This window comes from Argiope bruennichi, chromosome 5, assembly GCF_947563725.1.
Source record: "Argiope bruennichi chromosome 5, qqArgBrue1.1, whole genome shotgun sequence".
NCBI lineage: Eukaryota > Metazoa > Arthropoda > Arachnida > Araneae > Araneidae > Argiope > Argiope bruennichi.
The window spans coordinates 102629852-102640976 of NC_079155.1; the positions used below are offsets into that span (position 1 = coordinate 102629852).

At 32.6% G+C, this 11125-nt stretch overlaps 1 protein-coding gene across 1 annotated transcript; it reads right to left on the minus strand.

Annotated features, from left to right (window-relative positions):
- Window positions 1-565: 565 nt before the first annotated feature.
- Window positions 566-10663, minus strand: LOC129968324 (astacin-like metalloprotease toxin 5). Its single transcript, XM_056082180.1, has 6 exons — window positions 10414-10663; window positions 7515-7582; window positions 5192-5277; window positions 3645-3755; window positions 2117-2292; window positions 566-789 (listed from the first exon to the last, which is right to left on the minus strand). The coding sequence occupies exons 1-6, from the start codon at window positions 10661-10663 to the stop codon at window positions 566-568; spliced, it is 915 nt and encodes a 304-aa protein (XP_055938155.1).
- Window positions 10664-11125: the final 462 nt, after the last annotated feature.

An 11125-nucleotide genomic window follows, 5' to 3' on the forward strand; every position in this document is an offset into this window, starting at 1 on the left:
AATTAATACCACTTCGTATACATATTGTTTTGATGATGGAAAATAGTTCTTAAAGTAAAGTATAAGTTCCTATTTCGTTACTTGGTCAAGAGTTGCATTTCAAGCTAAATTTGGCCAGTTAAAGAGGCATAAAGCTACAGAAAGACCGTTTCATGCGATTGAATAAAGTTAAAAGGACATTTTAATACTGAAAAATAGTTAGCCATAGCTAAATCTTCTCCATGACGAAAGCTGTAGTATTGTATTATGCTTTTATTCAACACAAGAATTTCCAAGTGAGATCAAATATGAATATTGTGATATCTATAGCACAGTTTTCTACATAATTAGCCCAACCATGGCTACAAACATGGCGCTCATTTGTCAATGAATTTAGCGAATTTGATGACGAAACAGAAATTATGGAAAATGCAAGAGTTAGAGTTATATCTCCATTAGGGAGCGAGATCTGAAGACTCTTCTGGAAAATATGTGAATCATAAGAATAGATTAACACAAAGAAAGATTAAATAAGCATAGAATATTTATTGGTTTGTTATTACAAATAATTAAGCGCTGAAGTCATTTAACATTTGTACAGTTTCTTAACCAAATCGATGTCGACGCTGTTGAGTCCTGCTTTTTCGTAGGGTTCCTTGAGTGGAGTGCCGTTCTTAGCTTCCATGGTCTTTAGCTTGCCGGGCTGTTTGGAGAAGGCGTAGTTACCATAGTGCATAATGGAAGTGTAGTCATATTTGGCCCATTTCAGTTCTTGGCTGGCGGGTGTCTTATTGAAGTTGTGCATTTGTCCTGTAAAAAAATCGAAAAGGAAAAAATATAATAACTATTATATTATTGAGAGATTCCCCTGTTTTAGATTCAATTTCATTTGGAAAGAGAATTGAATGTTTATTTTTTTATAAATTTAATGATTCAAAAACTCTTTAAATCTGGAATGTGATTTTATATATGTGTCTAAAATATCTAACTGGCAGTGATTAACATGTTCAAGACCATGATTTCTGAATTATATTTAGACCATCTGTTTAATTAAATGATCCCGTTTTTGCAATCCCTTAACTAAAACTGAGAAGAAGTCATCTAATTAGATAGATGATTCGATTCAATTACATAGCAGGTACGAATCACAAGTGAGTCACGAGGAAATGACCGTTTTAAATCCATTTTCATTCTCGATCAAACTTCTATTTGATGCTTATGATCTATTTTATAATGTGGTGACGCTTTATAAGCCAGATAACAGCTACGAGACATGAGAAATTTCTTTTGTCTAGTGGTCTTGTTACTCGGCTACGAATCCAAAGGTTGAGAGTTCGATCCTGTCTATCGCCAGTAGCAACAAAGGCATCGTGTTTTTACCATCCTTAATATGTAAAAAATAAAAAAAAAGATTTGTATTTAAGTACGTTCTAATACTATTTTACATCTTTAGATGCTATTTTCTTAACTTGTATTCTTTGATCGAATTTTCCGATGAAAGACCTCATGAATTAAATTCTAATTCATGACTAATTCATGATTTTCCTTCAAATTCGTTATAATAATTCCTCAATATGTTCTGCAGTTCCTGAGCTCGACAATAAGTAATCTATTTATTTAGAAATATCTTATAGTTGCTTTAGGGCTTCACAATGTGAAAAAACTTGAAAATTTCGAAGTAGTTATCAGTCGAACACTAGTATTTGAAGAATGGATAGAGATGCAGTTTATTTAATACTTTAGGAATTAGATAATATATTACTTTATCTGCAAAGAATTTAAGCAAATCATTTGATGAAGTTCTAAACTAGAAGCTTTTTTTTTTAAAAAAAAAACGTTTGCCACTTAAATGATATATTTTGGTTTTGCAGATGCTTTTTCAATGTTTTTTTTTTTATGCAAACATTCAAAAATATAACTATTTTCGAACTTTTTTTCCCAACAAATTCATTCCGAACGCGGTCATATACTTCAATAATTTTTTTTCAGAAAATTGATAAAAAGGTAAATTTCTCAATTATTATTAAGTTATCACTTTATATTTGCAGATATATATTCATTTTTAATTCGGCTAATGATGTATTTCTTAAAATGCATCATTATTTATACATAAAAATTGATTAATGGAATACATTACCTGAGATCACATTGTTGGAGTAGACGTTTAAGTATTGGTCTCTGTCCGATCGCTGGTGCTCATGGAACAAACCAATGGCGTGTCCGAGCTCGTGGACAATGGTTCCGACATATTCGCAGCCTCGGCCAAGAGACAATTCTTGAGCACCACCAACTCGGCCGACGTAAGAGTAGCATCTATAGACGCAAAACACCAACAAATCATTTTCATTTTGTCGTATATAAAGAACCACAAAGAGAAGCCATAAAATATTCATTACCAAAAATTTATTTAGAATGGAAATATAACATAAAACTCATTAAAAATTAAAAGATACGATAATTAAAATGTTTTTTCAATATTCATGCGATGATTGAAACTGTAACCGTATTTCTGAAACCCATATTTACTACAAATAAAGCTTCAGAATGCGTAAATGAAGTTAACTAGAGTCAAATGGATACAAAACTCGCCAATCTCATTTTAGGACTTTCAAATTCATTGCTTTGCGCCAAATAAAACTAGTAGAGGTGATCTACCAAAAGCTTTCTCGCATATCCTCTAATAAACTTTTCATACCAGAAAACGCCTTACATAGCATTGGCGTACAATAGATACGAAATATTAACTTTTGGCGAGAATATTTAACATTTTTAATGAATCGATCGTGTCCTCCGTGGCGAGTTATTTGGCGATTAATCTATGGCATGTGTTAATAGTATCCAAATATCGAATTTGTGTTTTAGATACTGTTTCTCACTCGTGTGAAACAAAAATTTGACATAAAACTGTACTTCCCAACCACCTTCTCCTTTCAGACTACAGCACTACAAAATCTCAAACCAAATCTGATATATTTAAGTCATTGCGTATTTGAATGATCGCGTTTACATGTTTCTGAAAATACAGACCGACAGACAATCAACCCGTTGATAGATTTGGCTCAAAATCTGACAAGTGGACCAATACTGACACTCTAGATGTTAAATCTGTGTACCGAATCTTATTTATCTAACTCTCTTCATTTTGTAATTAACCTGTTAACTTATATTCGAATAGCCGGACAGACGAACTTCCTCCAAACAGATTTTGCTCAAAATTTGATAGAAATCTGCAAATTTGGATTTAAAAAAAAGTGTGTTTGAGTAATCTTTGTCACAGACAGGTAGACAGACGGTCATTTTCCGAAAATGTATTTTTCAAACTCGGGGAGATCTAAATCCGAAGATTCTTCAAAAATCACGAGTTCGAATTTTTTGACGATTACTCTACTTCATCTACACTACGTATGCTAGAAAGTAATTAAATACGTCAAATTGCTAAAGCTTGTATCGGCAAATATGCTTTTGCTTAATATTCTAGCATCAGCGATTTGATATAATCATTTTTTGACGATTACACTATTTCATCTGCACTACGTATGCTAGAAAGTAATTAAATACGTCAAATTGCTAAAGCTTGTATTGGCAAATATGCTTCTGCTTAATATTCTAGCATCAGCGATTTGATATAATAATACCAGTTAATAATAAAATTTTTAAACTCTTACCCTCCTTTCTTGACCATCCTAATGTAGTTCCTCTCATTCGTTCTCTTGACGAATTTGATGCATGTATTTTTGTGATACTGATCCATAGCTTTGACAATTAGATGTTCGATGCTCTCTAAAAAAGAAACGAGGGACAAAATATTATCATAATGTATAATCCTTCGAATTCCAGACAATGATCATTAGCTAAATTTCACAGCGGTTGAAATAAATGGTATAGCCGCACACACAAAAAAAGTTATTCTTTGTTCAATGAGTTTTCTGGATTTTCAGTGTGCGTACGATTGAAGTAATTTGTGTCTCCAACACCAGATAGCGCAATTTTGTTTATTGTAGTTGTTTCCTCTCTTATACATATGTAAATGTATAGTTTCTTTTCTGTCTTAAGCTGCGTTCATACGCGTCCAACTATTAGTTGCTCTGATGAGACAAGATCACGTGACCCCAATGGGACAATGGAAGTAGTTGTCTCATCGGGGGACGCCTTCTAGCCATTGTCCCATCGGGATCATGGGATCTTCACTGAGATAGACATTGCCTTTTATTGTGCGACCCGTGTTGGTCTCGTGTGAAGGCTGCTTTATAAGCTTTGCAGTAGTGTGAATTTCTTTCTTCTCCTTTCATGTAAAATAAGCTCCCTTAGTGTTGTCTTGTTTTTCCCTTAGTATTGTTTTGTATTGTCTTGTTTTTCGTTTTTGTGTTTGTTTTGTATGAAATATGATCATTAAGGTGTACGTACACACTAGAAGATTTTTTTAAAAATTTTGACTTTAAAAATCCAGTTTTTTCACAATAGGTCATTAATATATGTTTAAACTCATTTCAGTGAGAAAAAACCCTATTAAACTAATTATTAATTAATTAAATAGTATTTAAGGAGCTAATTAGCCTATTTTTTGAAACATGATATCTTAAATTCTAATTTGTACAGACACACAATTCTAGTTGGAAATTATGCTTAATATTAGTCTTCATGTTGTCTGCCTCAATCAAGTTATAAAAATGTATAGTTTTTTTTAGCAATTGTTTCATCAACGATAAATAGAAAAAGCGAGATTTTTTCTGTTATTTTAACTTTTAAATAGCTATTAAAAATTTATTTCTATAAATATAATTTTGATTGAGGCACAAAGCATCCACTGTTTCATACAGATTATTTTGATATATAAATAATTGTATTTGGTTAATTTTTTGTTGAGTTATGATTGTTTGAATGAAGCAACATAGTGGAAAAATATCATTCTTCATAAAATGAGTTTTAAAAAAAAACCGTAACTGGAGTTTTTAATGAAAGCACCTCAAGAAAAATAATTATAACTCGAGGAATATTTCGAATATTGACAACATCTTGGTATCGTTTGAAAGCTGAAGGATCAGAGAACATTTTGAAGCAATAAAAAAATATTTGATATTTTGAACGATTTTCGAAGTTTTAAGTGTGTACATACACCTTAAAGAAATGCTCCCCAAAATATTTCCTCTTGCTTCCGCTGCACGGATCATAATGATCTTCATTCCACCACAAAATTAAAATATGCATTTTGTACTTACTGAGGGATCCATCCATAACGTAAGGAACTGTGGCTTTTCCTGGGTATCCTGGCCAGCGGTACTTTTCATCCCTGATGCCAGCCTGAAAGGAAAGAATCATGCCATTTCAAATGATCCATGTCATGTATAAATTAATTATTATGGCAATATTACCGATAGAAATGATATCCGCTACAATACAAATAAACTAAATTAGTTTGGATGTGGCAATACCAAAGATCTGCCAGAATAAAAGAGTGAAACAGTGTAAAGCCAATTCGCAAAGCTGACAATAAAATAATAATTTATTATATTAAATTATTTATTATATTCCGGAAATAAGTATAGTAAGGACTTATAGTTGTATGAAAGCAATAAATAAAAATATTGACTGCCTGATTAACATTTCAATCACATAAAAATCATAAATAAATCAAATAACAAAAGTTTAGTTTAGTTTAGTTATATTAACGTCCTGATTGAAGCAACACTACGGCTAATTTGGGACGGACCTCGTCATTTTGAACCACGGTCAGATGACGAGGACGACACATGAGATGGCAACCCCCTCTCCACGCCACAACACAGCAGTGGCAGGACGTTTGGTCATGACGGATTTAACGTGCAACAGACCCCCGTACACGATGGTTCTTCGGTGGAATCGGGTTTCTAACCTGAAACCCTCCGGTTCCGAAGCCGAGACCTTACCACCAGGCCACCGCGGCTTTCAAATAACAAAAGTAATTGCTTCATAAACTTATAAACTATAATTTGATCAATAAATTAGAACAATAAGGTTAAAATATGGAAATTTTGTTTCATTTTTTACTTGGTTTTTATAGTAAATTCCCTGATAATATCCTAATAATTTAACTTTTTCAGCTGATTCGAGTCCTAATGATAAAATATCTCAAGTGTTCAATTGTTTTTCAGTTATGTTCGATTTCAAATAATTTTTCTCGTTTTCAATTGGGAGAAAGATGTGCAGATGCTATGAGAATTGTAAATCACTGTATTGTTAGAACATATATATAAAATTAAAATAAAAAAATTAAATTAATTAATTTTAACTAAGCTTTGTATTGTTGTGATCTTGAAAAGTAAAATTCGATAACAAACTTTAATTTCAAAAACTAAGTCAATGCAGTTAATATTATCTTGCAAATCATACGCCAATAAACTCCAAACCAAACTTGCAAATCATATTTAAGTCTTTGTAGCATTTGAAAAGATCGTCTTATCGATTTGTGAATATTATCCAAATTATATGAAAAAATCCATATAATGTCTCGTGTTTAGCGTACATTACGAAACTTCAAATATTCAACACTCTTTCCATCTTAGCAGCATGTTATACTAAAGGCTAAATGCACTTTTTCGTATTATCTTTCGCATGTATTTTTTCATCAGAAAAAAAAAATAAGAGTGATGTTTAGGAATGGAAATAATAAATTAAAATATAAATTCTGTATAATTCTGTATACAGAAGGTTTTCTCACATATATTTCATTATATTATTATACATATAATAAATATCTCCCCTGCTGTGCCTTACAAAGTAACTTAACTGTAACTATAACTTTAAAGGCGTTAGTTTAATTGCTTTTTTTTTGCCAATGAATTTGGAAAGGCTCTTCTGAATGAACGATTTTATATCTATTGCATTCTAATATATGGTAATTTTCGTTTTGAAGTCATAAAAAGTTGCATCACTAATTTGATGTTCTCTTTCTATAATATGGGCGGTCGCGGTAGCCTGGTGGTAAAGTCTCGGCTTCGGAACCGGAGAGTTTCAGGTCCGAGACTCGAATCCACCGAAGAAGCAGGCCGTTAAGAGGGCCTGATGCGCAGTTAAATCCATCGAGGCCATCCTTCCTCTGGTGTGGCGTGTTAGTTTGGAGAGGAGGTGGCAAGTCAGGTGTTCTCCTCGTCATCTGAACGCGGTTCAGAATTAAGAGGTACGTCCTAAAATAAGCCCTGTTGCTCTTATACTGGACATTAACTTAACTAAACTTCTGTAATTTGGGGTTTGCCCCCCCCCCAAAAAAAAAAAACAGCTTCACGGTTAATCTTTTAAAATGACAACAATCTGGAAATTCTTTTAAGAATATTTAAAACTAGCTTTTTAAACAAAACAACAATAGAGTTCTTCAAATCAGATAAAAATCAATTAACGGAAAGACAGATCTATTTCTAACACCCCTGTATATAAGGTTGCATTTGTAAGATAAAATATAGGTTTTCAAAAAAGACGCAACAATAAGATAGAAACTAAAATAATTACTAACTGTATCTTAAAATGTGAATTTAAGCGTATCAATAATTCATCTTTGAACTTACACTTTCGGGCCAGTCTGCGGCAAATCTCATATCACCATTTTCTCCTTGGAGAGCCTGCATGGCGATATCTGCAAAAGATGAAATAGATTAATTGTGGGCGAATTAAAATAAACTGTAATATGATTCATCAGTTTTAGAAAAATGATATACCAAGCTCGTAATCATCCGCTGAATCCGGATAGACAAATGCCGCGGAAAATCAGTTACTTGAACGAAAAAGTGTCAATAAAAATGTTTTTACAATTTTTATTTTTTGAAGAAAAATTGAACGTACAATTACGGTTTAAAATAATTAGTTCGGTACTTACAAGTTTTTGTCTTTGTTTATTTTTACAAAAAAAAGTCCATCATTTGTCTCTGTTTCTTTTTAATGTGTGAGTTAAAACATGTTTTTTTTTTTTACTTTCTTTTAATATACGGAACACACAAGAAGAAAGTATGGAAATCGTAAAAAATTATCAAAAAAAAAAAAAAAAATCTCAAGATTTTGATAAGGGATTTTCAAGTTTCAACTTTTTTTTTTTCGATTCTAAAAAGTACCTTCTTGGAATTATGTCTATCTGCGGACGTGTTATATGGAAAATGCTTTGTTTAAGAGGAATCAAATTTGCTATTTTACCTTTACATTAATAGGTCTTACCTTTACCTTTACATTACTATCAATTTGAGCCAAAATTCATTCGCATGACATTCATTTGTCTAGATGCTGGAATGCAGGAGAATACATTAACTACAAAACTTAAATAGTTAAATGCATAAAATCTGGCATATTGTTTTCGGCATTTAAAGTATAGACCGAATTAAATTTTGAATTAAAGCTGTATATTCGCCTACCTGTCAGTGCAGTTCATTTAAAAACATAGATGACTGAAATTTAGCATGTGAACTTGTTACTAAAATTTTAGCTATGTGTCACATTTTGGTTTTAAGAAGAAGGTACTCAAAATACATATTTATACCCATCATACAATGAAGCATAAACGCTTACTTAATGGGACTATGGTACTATGGTACTTAAAAGATGATATTTAAATGCACGAAACGCACTTAAGTACAGTAGTTAAGTGGTTAAATTAAATTAAATTTTGAATAAAAGCTGTATATTCGCCTACATGTCAGTGCAGTTCATTTAAAAACATAGATAACTGAAATTTAGCATGTGAACTTGTTACTAAAATTTTAGCTATGTGTCACATTTTGGTTTTAAGAAGAAGGTACTCAAAATACATATTTATACCCATCATACAATGAAGCATAAACGCTTACTTAATGGGACTATGGGACTCTAGAGTCAAATGTGTTGTCTTTTTTCCATTGATTCCTCCGTAATAAAGTTTTGAGCACACATGGTTTAAATGATTTTTCTCAAAATCTTGTGCGCCATGTGAGCTCAAATTTTTATTACGAAGGAATGAATGGAAGAAATCAGTGTCAGATTGTAGTTTTCATGTGTTGTCACCCTTTTACTGATTCCATCGTAAAAAAATTTGGAGCACATGTGGTGTACACGACTGAAATCTACAGTTCATATGGGAGGGGAAGTCATATCACTGACTCTCCGACCCGCCTCGAAGACACACGGATAAAAAAGCTGAATGACCGGATGGCGCTACACTGGCGGAATGATCTTTGAATCGAATGATATTTATAAATTATTCTACTTAAAAGATGATGCACGAAACGCACTCAAGTACAGTAGTATAGTGGTTAAAGATCTAAAAATTGACAATAAACACATATTTTGTATTGTTATTTGAGATTTTATCTCATTACAAATTAAACAAAAAGAGAAAGGGAGTGAAAATGGGATGGGGAAATAACAATGAATGAATTTAATTTTCTTGTCTTTAATCACTTTTTGATTTGAATTCCAGATGAGAATTTTTTTTCAACGAAATTCTTATAAATGTTACAAGATCGACTCATTTTTCATAGTCTCGAGGTAAGTAATTATAAATTGAGTGTTGTTATTACAAAACTGAGCAGAGTTATTACAAAATTGAGTTCTAGGCTCGAGGTAGGTAAAAATAAATGTCATTTTCTTTTGAATTCAATTCATGAATCGTTTAACCAATTTACAAAGAGATACTTAAAAAAAGAATCTTTCAAAAAAATTATTACAATTATACAAAACTAACCAGTTTTTTTTTATTGCATAGGGGTCATGCAATAACAATTCTAGTTTTCTTTTGAACAACGAATGGCAGAGGGAGGAGTAGGCTCGAAGTTTTGACGAACGGAGGTTGTAGATTGAAAGCATATAATAATATATTTCCTTTTTTTTGGTGGACCGTGGTGGCCTGGTCGGATGGTCGTCGAACCTGTATCGAAGCGTTTCAGGTTCAAGACCCGATTGCATTGAAAAGGCGTCGTGTAAGCGGGTCTGGTACATGTTAAATCCATTTGGACCAAATATCCTTCCACAAGTGCAGCGTGGAAGTTTGGAGAGAGGAGGGAGTGCCAGTGCAGGTGTTTTCCCCGTTTCCTGACGGCGGATCAAATTTACAAGGTCCTCCCCAAAATAGCCCTAGAGTTGCTTTAAAACTGGACGTTAAAGTAACTTTACTATCATTTTCTTTTGAGTTTAGTGGACATAGATCTAATTAGTTCAGAATTGTTATTAATTAGCGAATTGAGGATGCAATGATTAAACTTGATTTTCTTTTTTAGTTAAATGAACAAGGATTTTAATTAATACAGAACTGCTATTCATTTTTCCCTTTGGATATAATCGACTAAAACATCTAGGATCCATGGATAAAATGGACGGAAAATCTTAAGTTCGAGATAAGTGCGATACGTTTTTATCGTTGTGCCTGAAATCGAGGAGAATTTGAATGACTTCAGAATAATAGAAAGAATTAAAACAGATATTTAAATGGCAAAATTCGTCACTTACGTGCTTCCCGCCAGCTCTGAGGTCCATATGGGCTGATTTCATAGGGCTCCTGGTCTGCAGCAGTGATGTTAAAGGGATCCTGATCTAGAGGCCCATGGAAGGGCTTAGTGAAGAAAGCAGCCAACGAAAGAAGAAGCTTCCACAACATTTCGAATCTGGACAACTGAGTGTATCGTTTGCAGAAAGAAGTATTCTTAAATAGGCATTCGCTATCTCCCCATCTTGCAAAGCTCAGCGTCTTTCTGATCATGTTGTAGCTGAATTAGGAGTCTTCGCTCTCAAATGTATGCGTTGGCATTAATTTTTGCTAACTTTCGATACAATTATACCTAAAAGTGTTCATTCTACAACACAGCAAAGAGACGTATACAGAATTTTGCTTCATTTGTGTCTGGACTAAACTAAAAGTGGACCAATAAATGCGGATTTGATACATATTTTAGATCACGAGATGAGTCGAATAAAATAGCATTTTACTTTAAAATATATTTCGATTCCTAGGATTATGAGTGCCATTTTTGAAATATGTTGTATCATAAGAAAAGAGCTTTTTTTTAAAGCTTTATTTCATAAGGCTAAATTTCCAGTTGTGAAAGTGAACTAAAAATAAAAGAAATAAGCGGAAATGTTATGCCCAAAATGTTTTCTTTCCGTTCCAGCATAATGCTTGTTTAAATAAAGCAAGACCCTAAACACCAGATTTTTATGTTCA

Coding starts and splice junctions, on each gene's coding strand:
- LOC129968324 (XM_056082180.1), bottom strand. CDS start 10,663: ATGATCAGAAAGACGCTGAGCTTTGCAAGATGGGGAGATAGCGAATGC. Junction 7,583..10,413: donor TCAGAGCTGGCGGGAAGCAC/GTAAGTGACGAA, acceptor CATCTTTTGCAG/ATATCGCCATGCAGGCTCTC. Junction 5,278..7,514: donor CCGCAGACTGGCCCGAAAGT/GTAAGTTCAAAG, acceptor CTTTCCTTTCAG/GCTGGCATCAGGGATGAAAA.